Source organism: Colletotrichum truncatum (assembly GCF_014235925.2).
Source record: "Colletotrichum truncatum strain CMES1059 chromosome Unknown Contig_0007, whole genome shotgun sequence".
Taxonomy (NCBI): domain Eukaryota; kingdom Fungi; phylum Ascomycota; class Sordariomycetes; order Glomerellales; family Glomerellaceae; genus Colletotrichum; species Colletotrichum truncatum.
Window position 1 is genome coordinate 1184079 of NW_027222404.1, and position 14400 is coordinate 1198478.

At 50.5% G+C, this 14400-nt stretch overlaps 5 protein-coding genes across 5 annotated transcripts; 3 read left to right on the top strand and 2 right to left on the bottom strand.

The window, feature by feature from the left end:
• Positions 1-2510: 2510 nt before the first annotated feature.
• CTRU02_210729 (cell wall protein) lies at positions 2511-3164 on the top strand (the record flags this gene model as incomplete). The annotated part of the gene is made up of 1 exon (XM_036722025.1): positions 2511-3164. One exon carries the CDS (start codon positions 2511-2513, stop codon positions 3162-3164), a length of 654 nt encoding a protein of 217 aa, XP_036586397.1.
• A 3376-nt stretch (positions 3165-6540) lies between these two features.
• On the top strand, positions 6541-7807 carry CTRU02_210730 (uncharacterized protein; the record flags this gene model as incomplete). The annotated part of the gene is made up of 2 exons (XM_036722024.2): positions 6541-7322; positions 7399-7807. The coding sequence occupies 2 exons, from the start codon at positions 6541-6543 to the stop codon at positions 7805-7807; spliced, it is 1191 nt and encodes a 396-aa protein (XP_036586396.2).
• A 397-nt stretch (positions 7808-8204) lies between these two features.
• Positions 8205-10369, bottom strand: CTRU02_210731 (ubiquinone biosynthesis; the record flags this gene model as incomplete). The annotated part of the gene is made up of 3 exons (XM_036722023.1): positions 8205-8249; positions 8301-9770; positions 9827-10369. 3 exons carry the CDS (start codon positions 10367-10369, stop codon positions 8205-8207), a joined length of 2058 nt encoding a protein of 685 aa, XP_036586395.1.
• Positions 10370-10964: 595 nt separating this feature from the next.
• Positions 10965-12135, top strand: CTRU02_210732 (cytochrome c/c1 heme lyase; the record flags this gene model as incomplete). Its single annotated transcript, XM_070205502.1, has 3 exons — positions 10965-11060; positions 11112-11809; positions 11841-12135. 3 exons carry the CDS (start codon positions 10965-10967, stop codon positions 12133-12135), a joined length of 1089 nt encoding a protein of 362 aa, XP_070060745.1.
• A 422-nt stretch (positions 12136-12557) lies between these two features.
• Positions 12558-13206, bottom strand: CTRU02_210733 (uncharacterized protein; the record flags this gene model as incomplete). The annotated part of the gene is made up of 2 exons (XM_036722022.1): positions 12558-13078; positions 13155-13206. The coding sequence occupies 2 exons, from the start codon at positions 13204-13206 to the stop codon at positions 12558-12560; spliced, it is 573 nt and encodes a 190-aa protein (XP_036586393.1).
• Between the last annotated feature and the right edge of the window lie 1194 nt (positions 13207-14400).

A 14400-nucleotide genomic window follows, 5' to 3' on the forward strand; every position in this document is an offset into this window, starting at 1 on the left:
GCCATCAGGTTGCGATTGGTGCGTGAGATTCCAGTGAAATCAGACGAATGTGTCTGTATGAGTCAATATTACTTGTGGGACGCCTCGAAATCAAAGCGGACCATGAAGTAGGTGCCATGTAAATGATCTTCATGATTCAGATTCGCTTCACCAGATATCTTGGAACTGGTCAAAACGAAATTTCCATGGAGATTTTCACACATTTCTCACATTGTTGACGTTGAGCTCGGTGCCCACTCCTGTTTCTGTCCTAGGCCACAAATTGGTAGATTTTGGTACAGCCTGCAGGGTCTGACCAGCGGCTCCCATTAAGTGGATGGGTCTGTTCTTTAGGAATGCTAACCGCTGATATAACGCAATCTTTACGACCATGCAACCGTCAACGGCGAGTAATGCTATGAATCAAACCATGGTAATGAACGAACCTACGCTTTGGAGGGAACTAAAATGCAGGTAGTCTTGAGCACCTGAACAATTGGAGCCATAACTTTGGACAACTCGTTGTTACGGGGTTTTTTATAACAAAAGTATAAGAGAGCAGCATTATTACGGAAGTTGGACGAATACCAAAATCCTTTGGTGCGGTTATTCGAGATCAATTTATCGAGCTCACTGAGTGCATGCAGCAGACTTGAACTTCGGGAATGATTCCTGGAATTGGTTGCAAAATAGCTTGAGATTTTTGTGAATGTTTTCTGGAAATCATTAACGCTTATGATGCAGCCGAAGAAACTCGTGATGGTGCGAAACGTTGCTTGAGAAGGTCAATGAACCCGCCTCAACTGCAGTGTGTAAGTAAGGACTTGCCGATACCACGCAACTTTTCTCTTTCAAAATCAGATAAATCCCACCGTTGTCATAATTTAGGTTCAGAAACAAGATGAAATTGACAGTTTCAACAGTCAGACTCAAACCCGGAATGAATTCTTACCAGAGGTAGATGTAAGACGGAGTAGCTCACATAGTCTGCTGATGCTATGTTTCGTACAGCCTTAGGGGATTGGGCCAATGAAAATGAACCTTTCGGGAAACAAAAACGCCGTTTTCTCGGCACAATTTATATTCACGATTAAGCGCATAACCGATATCTACGGAAGGCTCAGGCTACGACATCTAACAAGGCTTGTGCCGCTACCACACATACTATAATAGGCTAGGCTTCTCCTGATCTACAAACCGTTCGCGGTCAATAAAGTTTCTCCCCACTCCCCCGCTTGATGTTAATTCCTTCTACGAATGGCATCTTTAGAGAACCGTTAGAGATTTAATAACATCAACTTAAGATGGGATGAGATATAATTCTGTTCAACCATCTTGTAAGTACCTTGTCAGGCAAGAGGTGGGATGCCGTTCTAGTTGTTGAAGGCCGGCCGCAGAAGCCGATAAACCGTTCCATGTAGGTGGGATGAGTTGACCAGGTCCAACACCCTTAGCAACTGCCGGTTCATGAAAGCGATAGCGAAATGACCAGAAAAAGGGGGTGAAAGGCCTGAGCCGGAGCCCGGCACCTTGGCAATCACTGCCAGTTTGACAGAAAGACAGAATTCCCATGCGTCATACTCTTGCCGACGAGCTATCACTGTCACGTCCTTTTGGCACCTGTAGCTTGTGGCATTTCGTGTCCAGCTTTTTCCTGAAATAAGCGGGCGAAGCGCCAAAATCCGACTTGCGATTGGTTCATCATGATCTCAACTCTGTTTGTGCTTCGACTGAACCACGGCTGGTCCGCGCGACAAACTCGTTTCAGCTTTGATACCGTTACTACACAAGGCTAACGGCTTCTGAGTTGGGTAAAAGCCCGTGCTCACTCATAAGCCAACATTGTTGCTCAAATTTGTCCGAAGGGATCAAGGTCATTGGTTGCCAGTAGAACTGTCGGCATCCTCTTCGTGCTGCTGTTATTTTGTAGTTTTGAGTGGGATCCGTCTGGCCTAGTGACCTTTCCAGCTTCAATGCCAAGGTTGACCCTTCAAACTTGACATGTCATCCCACACAACGTTGGCAATCCACAACTCAGATGGTTAATTGCCCTCTGTCCTAAGTCCCAAAGTAGAACAAGACCGGCAAGTGTCAGGAGCCGGATGTGGATGCCGTTCTCTTTGAACGCAGCCGGGACCAGCTGTCTCTTCAAGCTACCTCATTAAGGACTGCCATGCGGCTAAGGCCGAACGTCAAGAAGCCCCATTGCGTCTGACCACCCAAAACAGGAAAGTCGAAGGAGAAAAGAAGCTGCACGTTAAACACATCCTACAATCAACCTTTGTCGCCCCAGTGTGTCCCAAAGAGGAAAGTAGGGGGAGAAAATAGCCGCTGGACCACCTTGGCTAAGTGACCTCAGATTATTGATAAAATCGTGCAAAAGCCACACACCATTTCCCAATTCAGTTTTGTAGTTGTTGTCGATTTCTCCAGTGTTCAATCTCACTTTCACTTCCCTCCTCCAACGCCCCTTCTCATCTGTCTGTTCTTCGCCCTATAGTAAATTAATCAAAACCTCACCATCTACCAACATGCATATCTTCCAGATCCTTCTGATCGCTCTCCAGGCGTGGGCGATTACCGCGGCGCCGATTCTCGCTTCTCGCCAGGCCAAGACCATTACTACTGCTCTCGGCATGGTTCAAACCTCTCTCGAAAAACTCGATACTGCGGTAAAGGGCCTTTCCGCAAGCGACCCCAACTCAGCTGTTGCCGTTCTCAACGGCGCTCAAGGAGCGCAATCCGCCCTTGAAAAAGCCACATCCATGATCGAGGGTGCCAACAACCTGGGACTTATTGGAGCTCTCGGCCTTCAGCAGACCGCCGACGGTGTTGTTGGACAGGTTCAGACTACTCTCGGCGATCTTACTGCGAAGAAGCCAGTTTTTGACCAACTCGGCGTCACCTCAGTCGTCTCAGATGCCCTTCAGCAGCAAAAGGCTGGCAGTGGACAGCTCAGTGAAGCACTTCTCAGCAAGGTTCCCGCTATTGCCCGCCCTATCGCCCAGCAGAGCACCGGTCAGCTTACTGAGGCTCTGGATGGTGCCATTGCCGCCTTCTCCAAGCCTGCTGCTAAGCCTCCTGCGGCTCCCAAGCCCCCCGCTGCCGCTCCCCCTGCTGCTGGTGGTGCTGCTAAACCACCTGCTGCTGCTCCTCCTGCTGCTGCCCCTCCTGCTGCTGCTTGAATGGTTTAGGATGGTACAACGGCCGCGCTGGGTTTCGCGGCGGGATTACAGATTGGAAAACCAGGGAGGAAGGCAGATGGCAAGGGGCACGGAAAGGAATTGGAAACTGATACCGGTGATGATGATGAAGAATGAGTACTTCGTGGAGGTCATGTAATCGAATCGAACTAATTCGCATTCGCTCTTAATTCCTCGTGAACTAGAAATCATTATGAAGCAAGCGTTGTTGAGTACTACATGCTACTGAAACTTCCCATAATTTCCACCGTGACCGTCGACTTTGCTCTGTGGAGTCGTATAAATGCCGCCCGAGTGAATGGAGTTTTGATTGGGTATTACATGGCCAATTTTAACTATGACAGATCTTTCAAGCTCTACTTTCGAGGACTTTTCTACGCACTGTATTGTCACTTGTTTGTTGTTCTTGACATGGAAATGTATGAAATCTCTCCCCCATGAAGCTCAAAGTTCCCTTGCAAAATTGTGTTCACACATGTGAAACGAATCCAAGGCATACAGAGCGTTCACATTTCTCATGATTATATTAGCAAAGCTGCTCTTCCTTCAAGATACAATCAACTTTCATTTAATCTTCTATCATTCACCCATCAGTGAAGACTTCATGAGCCATTCTAAGCCTGAGCATCTCGGAAATATCCGTAAGCAGCCACGCTTTTAATGGAAACCACTTCGCATACTTTCCCACCCGGTGCCCATCAGCGCCAATTGTGAGCCCAGTGGAAAGCTTGCCACCCAAAGTTGCTTAAACAGCAGAAAGTGTAAGCTCCATTGCAACGCAGCTGAGACTCTGGCCAACAGGAGTGTACAATGATCCAGGGCTCGGGCCGTTACGAAACCACCAGGAACATCCCTGACAGGGTTGGCTTACATCGGCAATCCTTTACCTTTTGCGGCAGCGAACAGCCTTTGACCGAATGTCAAGTGGTACCCCTTCCAGTTTTGGAACTGTATCGCATGTTTCTTTGGAAAGTTCCTATAGCGGGCTCAGTCTGGGCGCTACTGTTGCCCATAACAAATTTAATGGCACGGTTCATAGCCTGACCCTCTGCGTCACTGCGCCACATGTGATGTCTTGGCAATGTGAATTGCCCGGTTTGAAATGGGTGTTGCAAAGGAGAGAAGTCGCCGTTTGCTCAATGACACTCAACCCGCCAGAATAGAAACTATCTATTTCACACGTATCTAGGTCACGTTTAGTGGCTTAGGTGGTCGAAGATGTTATCTTTTTCTCCGCGCCACCGTAGGTGAACCAGACAGTTGATGTCAGCATGATATACCGAGGCCCTGATGTCTTTGAGTAGACTCAAGATTCAATGGCCACGGAAAGTTTCGAAGAGAGTTGTGTCTGCTAGTCATTGCAACCGTGAGTGCCTTAGACTGTCGACTCGAGCTTTTGAATTTGCAACCATCTAGTGGCTTAGCCGACGTTCTTGAATGTTTCACAAAAGCTTAGATCTCAAGGCCAATGCGTCCATCAACTCATCAGATTTTCAATTCGTTCGATCTGCCCACCCGCTGGCATGGCGCTACCCGTCAGAAGCATAGGGTACTGATTGAACGGCTGCTGGTGGCCACTTCTTTTTAATGCAAAATCCTGCATTCACACTATTCTCAGCGTCAGAGCGGTGTCAAAGATGCCAAAGAACCTGACAGGCATAAGTCGCACGGACGCTTGGCCATATTGACAAGACTCAGTGTACGCTATGACTAGAAGCCTCTAGAGGGTATCGCAGTGCTGGTTTCGTGGGAATCATCGAATGACAGCCCCTACCGTGGGGAAATTACACGAAAAGGAAGAAAAAGGAAATCTAAGCGCTGCCATCGCGTCTGAAACAACACCAAAGGCCTGGTATTCGTCAAACCTTACCCGGCTAAGGGGTGAAGGTGCAGATGTTGGGCTGGCATGCGAGCTGAAAGGTGTCAGAAGGTCACGGCTGTCGCGGAAATCAGAGTAGTCAGATGAGAGGCCATGGCAGGGCAGCTAAACGGAACTATGTTTTGAATTCGATCACCCAACAGCCTCAAAAACGGCGTACATGTCCGTTAGGCACTCTGTTTTACCGAGGAACATGGAGGAAAGACCCGTTAGTTGAGTTGTATATGGCTTGAGGAATATTCGAATCTTTGTTGCTATCTGATAAAGTATGGACTGGATCTTGTAAATGATCGCTGATCTTCGATTTTCATAGGGTGTTGACCTGTTTTAAGGTCACATTGAGGCAGTTTGTAATGTTTGTGAGACCGCAATATGGCTATTTCAAGGTCTCACATTATTGATCCAACTAGAGCTCACGGGATGGTTCCTAGTCAAGAAGTATTTTTGGCTTGCCAGCGGTAACTTGAAGAACATTTTAGCGGCCGTTGGTCTAAGAAACTCTGACTCGGAAAGTCTGACTCCATCACTACCCTACCAGATGCCTGTGAGGGTATAGACGTTGCAGGTCATAGACCAGAAGATTGGGGCACACTCTACAACATCACACCTAAGCCTAGTCCATGTTGATTGAGAATGCGGTTTTACGCAATGTACATAATATAAAAGACTCTGATATTTTCCCGTCAGGCTTGAATCATTTGAATTGTATAGATAAATGTGTTTCAAGAATGATTTAGCTACCTTGAAATCGGTGGCACAACTTTCGTTTTGATAAGAGAAGAACATTCGTTACTCCAATAGTAAAATCCGCTGCCTGGTGTTGACATTGAAGTTAAACGGTAGAATAAATAATCACGAGCCTATCCTTTCCTCTTAAGCATCAATCACTGGATAGGTGCTCTTCGTGGTCTTTACTTCTGTTGTCGCCAGGCATCATGCATTTTCCATCGCTGTCTTCCCTTTCATGCTGTGCCCTCATGGCGGGGCTTTCTTTGTGTGAGTTCATACAAATATAATACTGACAAGAGAAGATGTGAACCTCTCGAGATAGATTTGCCTGTCACAACGACTTCATTGACCCACCACAAAAGGTTGCTCATTTTTTATATGAGGAAGGCACAGCGCCCATAGTTGAAAATCGACCACGACCACGTCAGAAAGGAAATAGTTGCCTAATTTGTTTGTCAGCTGATTTCGTGGGAGAGAAAGCAACAGCAAGCCCTAGAACAAGCATCTCTAAAACTTCAGGCTATGCTTTCCACTAGTGGAAAAGTTGCAACTGATAGAGTACTACGGTTTGTTGTCTCGGGCTCAACATCTGCAAAAAGCTAGACGACTGGCTGATCAAGCTTTTCTCGACGCCCACAGGATCCTTCCAGCAGCGGTATCTACGAGGTCAAGGCTACGAAATCAATGGCAAAAACACATCTCAAAAAGTACCACTTGAGAAAGGCCTTCCTCGAGGGTAGCCATAAGCAAATGCCCAAACACAACAATGTTGAAAGCACCATGGTGTCGCAGATTGCTAAGTCAGGTCTGAATCACAATCAAAACATTCAGCTAGATCAAAACGACGATCACAAATCTCAGCAAAAGGCTAAAAGACGACGCAGAAGAGAACGAAAGAGGCAGAGGCACCGAGAAGAGACGCACCAAGTGCCGAAGGCTGAAGCCATGCCACAGAAAGTTGATCCATTAAAGCTTGCAACGAAGCAAGCAAGATCACAGGAAGAGCCCAGTGACACAAACAGATGCACTACCATCAAGAACAAGCGCAGGAGACTTGAGGAAGAGTCCCAGAACGAAAAGACCAGTGCCCCTGCCAAAACGAAGCGAACCAAGCTGAAGGAGGAATCAAGCGATGAAGATGCCAAAACTAACATTGAGAACCCCACCAAATCTTCCTCAAGCAAGAAAAAGCGAGCTCGTCGCAAGACCCAGACATCGACCACCCCGACGGCTCTGTCAACCAAAGGCCAAGCTCATTCTTCAAATAAGCCAGCAGACTGTCATGTACAAGCTAATAACCAAGCCCGACTATCTCCTTCCGAACAGCAAGTCCACACGGAAGGCTCCCGTGTCTCCAATCCTTCTGGGGACACAATCTCCCCCGATGCATTAGCTGCGCGCGGTTCAACAGAGCCTCCAGCTCTGAGAGTCATCTCCGCGAACTCTGACGGTGAATTCATAGACCGCATGGCCGACGACTACATTTCCCCTGTGGGATACTTCGATTTCGGACCTCTATTCAAATTCGACGAGTAAGTCAACATCCCCGTATTCCCTTCTTCTACCGTCCCGAAGCCCTGGCAATATGGATCTGACATGTCCTCGCAGCACCCACATCAACAAGATCCTCCGTAAAGGACCCATGTTCACCAGACAAGTCATCCAGATAACCGCCGGCAGCCCCGAACTGCGCCTCCCCATCTCCGACGCCGGTCTCGTGCGCCTCGTGGCCGCCTGTCCGCGCCTCGAATACTTGAGCATCCACGGCGCAACGCGTCTTTCAGAGACGAGCTTCCAGGCTGTCGTTGACAGCTGCGTCTGGATCCGACATATTGCTCTCTGCGGCGCCGACTTCGAGCCTAACACTGTTTACAATCTGGCTTTGCACGACCTCACGGAGCGACGAGTCGCGTTGTTCTTGAATAAGATTGCGTTGAAGAATACGGCTGTGCAGCCCGCGACCGTCAAGAAACTGCGCGACGCCCGGCCTAACATGAAGATTTCTGCTGATGGCTGAAGATGGGTTACATGTGGTTTCGATAGGAATGAACGTGATGAAATCGTTGGGTGGAATTTGTTGGGTCCTCTTGGTTCGAGGATTATATTTGCGGAGGGCCGGCCTTGCACACCGAGGTTCACGTATCACATCACTAAGCGTCGAACAGCCAGCAATACAGGTCACCGGGGGTTGTTATAAGTCTTGATGTTCACGCCACCTCAATGATCGTGCTCCCAACATGACACAGCGATGGAATACTGAAAATGCTAAAATAAAAGTCCTTCGGCTGACCCAGTAGCGCGCATTTTACAATTAAAACAGCGTGTATTGAGGCTCTGTTAGACGAGTTCTATCTCTACCGCCACATCCGGAGCGCCGCTGTATGCATTCGTCTATCCATATTGTACAGTTTACATTACACATTCGGTGAAAGGAGATCATATTTGACGCATCGTTCAACCTGAAATTTGTCAGTTACGTTGATATTCTTTCGACAGGGGGGTCCACTCACATCTTCGATGCTGGCCTGCAAGAAACGTCTCGTCTCCAGGCCCATCCACACTACTAGCATGCTAAAGTCACCATGCTTCGCCATCTCCGTTCCGCTCTGCGCGCTCAGCTGCCTGAGAATGGGCAGAGAACTGCTGAGCAGGTCCATGTCAGGGTTCAGACTTCTTCCGATTCCCTCGAGAAGCAGGATGCTAATGACGACGTTGACAAAGTCGCCCTCCAGCCTGACATGGTGTCCGCGGACCATACCCAGAACCTCTTGCAGAATATCTCCAATCTTGATGTTTCCGAGCGCTAGAGTCCGACTCTTGACGTTGAGGACGAGGTGTTGCATTTTCAGCGCAAAAATTTCTTTATCGAGCACGTCATCCGGTTGTCGGCAGCGCTCGCACATCAGATTGCCCGCCTTGTATCCGTCAAACTCGGCAACAGCGCGGAAGAGATCGAGGAAATTCCTACGATTCGTCTCATTCAGCTCCGTCACCAGGCCTGTATCGATGAAAATCAGCTGCGGACGGAAACCCTCGTGCTCAATCTTCTTAAGCTCCGCGTCCCAGGCAGCAGGGTCTTTCCTATGGCGGAACGGTCGCAGCCTAGCGAGGACCTGCTCTGTCACATCATTTTGCTCTTGTGGGTGCTTATCGTGGCTTTTACGGAACTTCAGATCGGGTTCGTCGGATTGGTAAAAGCGCACCATAATGTTGCCGGGATGGAGATCAGCGTGGACGAAGTTGTCAATGAGCAGCATGCGTAGGAAGGCGTCAAGGCCTTCAGAGGCAATGTCGTGCTGATAAACTCCACCGCCGTTTTCCATGAAATCGGCAAGGGGGATACCCTGAGCGAACTCCTCGACAAGAACATTGCGGGTGGTAAACTCGGTATAGGGGTACGGGAACCAGGCAGTGCTACGATCTTTGAAGTTTTTGCGGAATTTGGCGAGATTCGCAGCTTCGATTCGCAGATCCAATTGCAATTTCATCATTTCGCCGAATTGCTCAACTTCATCGGGAAGCGAAAGCCACTCAATGGTGGGGATAGCGTTGAGGACGGAGGCGAAGAAGTGCATGATGCGCAAGTCTCTTCGGACGGTTCTCTCGACACGGGGGTGGAGCACCTTGACTGCAACGTACGTCGAGGGAACTCTCTTGGGAGTGCTCTTGAGTGCTGCTTCAACATTCTTAGCCACCTTGCGATGTAGGGGCTTGGGCTCTTCGAATATGTCGGCGTCGCTCGGGGCGGCGAGGTCAGCCTTTAGCTTGGCTTTATACACCTGAGCAATGGCACCAACGCCAAGTGGCTTCTCATCGAACTCCTCAAAGATTTCATCAAAGTCGCGACCATCAAAAGCTGCCGAGACGATGCGCTTGGTGTCGAACATGGAATGCGCCGGTGCATTGGAATGGAGTTTGGACATGATTTCGCACATTTCGTTGGGGAAGATGTCGGAGCGCGATGCAGCCCATTGGCCAAGCTTTCATTCATCATTAGCGAACAGGCAATCGACTTCCACAGGCTGGCGAGGTTTACCTTGATGAAGGCTGGTCCAGCCCATTCCATTGACTGAACCAAGAAACCGTACCACATTAACGTCCCGGACCTCTCATTATCGCGATCAGGCTGTCGTTTGCCGACCCAGATTATGGGCACAGCAAGCAGAACAGGAACAAAAATGACAGCCAGATGCAGGAAACGTAGGCCAGTGTTGATGGGCTCCCATATGTAGATGTCCAATACCAGTTTCAGCGTATGCCAGGCTCTTGATATCCCGCGATCGTCCTCGGCGACTTTCTTCTTTATCTCGGATCTGCTGACCTCCAGCATACGCTTCTCGCCCGTCTGATCCGTTCCCCCATTATCCTGCTGCGACAGCTCAAAGAATGCAGCCGTACCCAATGCTCCGGCACCAGCACCGCCCGCCCGTAGCGTATATTTCGTGTACCGAGGGTTCCGCCATGGAATCTGTCGAGTTTGGGTATTACGAAAGGTGGCTCGGAAGGTGGAATAAAAATGCGCGCTGCCGCGGAAGCCCGGACGTGGACAAAACCGGCCCAAGACGAAGGCCAGTCTCATCTCGAGGGAGAGTTAGGGATGGAGGAAGAAGAGGTTGGTGTCATGATATCAGCGATCAAGTAGGGATGTGTGGTGGTTAGGTCAACCACTGGCGCTTGTCGGGTAATGCAGTGCAGTTGTCGCGCAGGATCGCGGGACAAGGAGCTTTGGCGTTGGATGGTGACGTAGCGATTCGCTGATGGAAATTGATCGGGGAATTCTCGGGAGAACATGTGCCTGCCAATCAATGACATTTGCTCTTTTTTTTTTTTTTTTTTTTTTTTTTTTTTCCTTCTGTGGTTCCTTTTGGTTCCGTGCACGCCCGGAGAGTCGCAGAGTGAGTCGCGGGTCCATCCGATGGCGTAAACAGGCAATTGGAGACTGCTGGAAATTTTGGCGGACCACTGTGGTTCCGTCGATTACCACTACAGAGAACCCACCCACTGAAGCTTCTTTATCCTGATTTCCTTATCGACGATCCTCGCGACGGATTTTTTTTATTTTATTTTCCCACCTCTCCTCTTCAGCGACTTGAACCTTGACGCCGCGTCGACTCCCTTCTTGTACAATAATTGACTTTATTTACTCTACCTAATTCATTTTCCAACTGTACAACATGGGTTGGTTTTGGGCTGATGCACCTGCGACGAACTTCGGCGCCACCTCTGCGTCGCATCCTCATGGCGGCGCGATCCCAGCTGGATCTCCTCCTGTATGTTAACCTCATCTTGGAGCTCATAAACAGATGCTGACACCAGAGTAGCCCAGCTGTCCGATGCACAACAAGACTCTCGATGGCTTGAACCCGAACCCGAAGCCCGCCGCTGCCGCTCCTCCCTCCGCCTGCCCCGTTCCTCACGATCAACGCCAGTCCGCAGCAGCTCCCCCTCCTTCAGCATGCCCTGTTCCTCATGATCAACGTCATGCCGCCGCTGCTCCTGCTTCGGCGTGTCCTGTACCTCACGACCAGCAGCAGTCCGAGCCCAAATCATTCCTCTCCCAGCTCAACCCCTTGAACTACATGTTCAAGGAAATCTCTCAAGCACCCGCCAAGGACCAAGCTATGGCTCTGCCTACAGAGCGTGAGCCCTCGACGATACCCAAGGGCTCTGGCGACGGCAACTGGGAGTACCCCTCGCCTCAGCAAATGTACAACGCGCTGCTGCGTAAGGGCTACACAGACACCGACATCACGGCTGTCGAGTCCATGGTTTCAGTCCACAACTTCCTGAACGAGGGTGCCTGGGCTGAGATTGTTGGCTGGGAGGAGCGCTTCGGCCAGGGACTGTACAAGGGCTGGCAAGCGTGCAAGCGTGGCGAGGCCAACGCTGATGATGTTCTGGAGAGGTTGAAGGACGGTACCGAGGAGCCCCCTACCCTGATCCGCTTCCAGGGACGGCCGAAGGATATGACTCCCAAGGCCGTCATGCACCAGGTCATGGGCTGGATCTACCCTTCCAAGTTTGAGTAAGTTTATATGTCTTTCTGTTAGAACTTCACTTGCTGACATTCAACACAGAACCGAGCCTCCCTTCGACAGACACGACTGGTTCGTCTCCCGCAAGGTCGGCGGCACAACCAAGGAGATCCGATACGTCATCGATTACTACTCCGGCGAGCCCGAGCCCACCGGCGAACCCGTCTTCTACCTCGACGTCCGCCCCGCCGTCACTCCTCTCGGCGCCGCAGAGCGACTGATCAGATGGGGTGGCGACGTGTGGTGGAGGGCTTCCGGCGCCGAGGTGCGCGAGAAGGAAGCGCTGGCGAACCAGCTGCAGAAGCAGTAGCAGTAACAGTTGCACACGTGAAACCGAACGAACGAACGAAAGGAAGGAAAACACCGGAGGCTCAGCATGACTCCCTGTACACTTTGTTAGAGGCCCGACTTTTGCGATTGCGGGTCTGCTTTTGATGGCGGCGTTTTGAAACGATGCGACGGTTGCGGTGCTCGGGATTTTAAGAAAAAAAGAAACGGCTCTTCTTCTCCTCTCTCCTGCCGGTGTTTTTTTTTTTTTTTTTTTTTAATTACACTCATCTGGTCTTGTATAATATCGACCCGGGGAAAAAGGTGGCACATTTGACGTCTTTTCCCCCCCCCCGCTCTTCAACGTTGAGATGAACGGTTGAATAATGATTCAATTTCACATTACTTCCACTACTTGACTACACTATTTCCCCCTTCCCCCTTGAATTATATATCTTTTCCCACTCAAGTAAGCTTGGCGGCCAGGGCGGTAACCTGGTCGAGCAGAGCCTTGTCCTCCTTGGGGGCGTTCTTGAGGACCTTGTCGCGCAGGTGGTCGACCTGCTGGCCGGCGGCCTTGGGCGGGTTGCCCTGGGCCGTGGCGATGCGCTGGACCTGCATGGACAGGAAGAACTTGGGCACCTTGATGGCGAGGTTGCCGCCGACGGAGCGGATGCCGGCCTCGGTCGCGACGTAGGCGTCAAGCTCGTTCTGGAACTTGGTCAGGTCGTTGGAAGCCAGGGGCTCGGTGGTCGCGAACTTGTCGAGGGCAAAGGCCAGAGGGGTCTGGCCCTTGGCGTCGGCGAAGTTGATGGAGGAGAACTTGACGTTGCCGGCCGAGACGTCGGGCACGCCGGAGAGGGTCTTCTTGGTGTTGTCGCAGGTGACCTTGGCCTGAAGGCCGGTCACGGCGTCGGAGACTTCCTGGGGAAGGACGGTGTTGCCGACGACGAAGCAGGCGTTCTGGCGAGGAGCGAGCTGGGGAGCTTTTTGAAGTGTCAGTATCGATCCGTGATATTTCGTCGTGAGGGTTCCATCATTCTTTCAGGGTGGTTTACTTACCTGCGATAGCGACACCAGCGCTGGCGGCAAGGACGATGAAAGAGAGCTGCATCTTTACGATTAAAACTCTTTGGAAGTGAGTATAAGTGTGGAAAAAGTAGAGTCGAGTAGCGAGAAGCTGGAATGCGAAATTGAACCCAAAGGGAGAAAAGAAGAACGAAACGAGCCTTTCCGGAAGGACTTGTGAACGAATGAATTAACTGGAAGATGATGAAGCTACAAGAGTCCACGATACCAGACGGAGGGAGAGACATGATGGCATTTTAAACATCACATCACCCGGGTGCCTTGGCAAATAAGCATAGGGCGTAGTCCAACTTTGTGTTGCATGCGGATCCCTCAGGGGATACGCACCCCAGTCCAAGTCTAAACATCGCCAAAACTTGCTCCAGGCGCACGTCAACTCCAAAAGGCAGCAAGCAAGCAAGACGGTTTCTAAGTCTCGCCCTCTCCTTGTACCCCTGTTCGGCCATCCCAGGGTTGAGGGGAAAGGACTACTCCTGATTCTCTAGAGACCATGGATGGGATGCTGCGCCCTGTCAGCAACGAGTTAAACTCTCCCAGGGTCGGATGATGGATGCCGGGGGGAACAGATGAATAGCCCTATTTTGGCCCAGGTCTGTACAGCTTTAGTAGTAAGGAGTCCGCGCGATGCGCACGATGCAAGGGCAACGGAGCACACCGTGAACAAACTAGCAATCGATAGACCTCTTTTGCAACAAGAATGGTCTCGAAAGCTTGTCAGCGGGGTGCTGGATGAGGAAAGGTTGTCCCTGGCGGCCTGTTTTTGAGCCGCGATGTTGTTTGGCCCTAGCGTGTCGCTAACTCATCCCCTCCTCCTCCTCCTCCTACTCCTCCGCCTACCCCTACAACTAGTAACTCAACTCTCTCTCGTGACTGGACACATCGGGGTCACAAGCCTGTCAACTTTGGGACATAATCGTCCGAAAAAAAGAGCTGCGACTTGGTGGGGTTCAACTCTTCTTTTTTTTTTTTCTTGCCTACCGACCTGTCTGTCTCTTTTTTCGCTTCAGATCCGACAAGTCCCCCCCCCCCCCCCCTGTTCCCCTTAGTATCCACTCTGTCTGGTTTCAGGGACCTGATGAACCAATGAGAAAGAGCCGTCGGGGATGTTGTGTGTTGCAGAGTCGAAAATCATCGGTAGGGTGCGACATCGTTGGAGTAAAGCTTCTTCTTGGGGTAGTTTGGGGGCTATTTTCAAGGAGGCCATTTCTCTTGTTTTCCC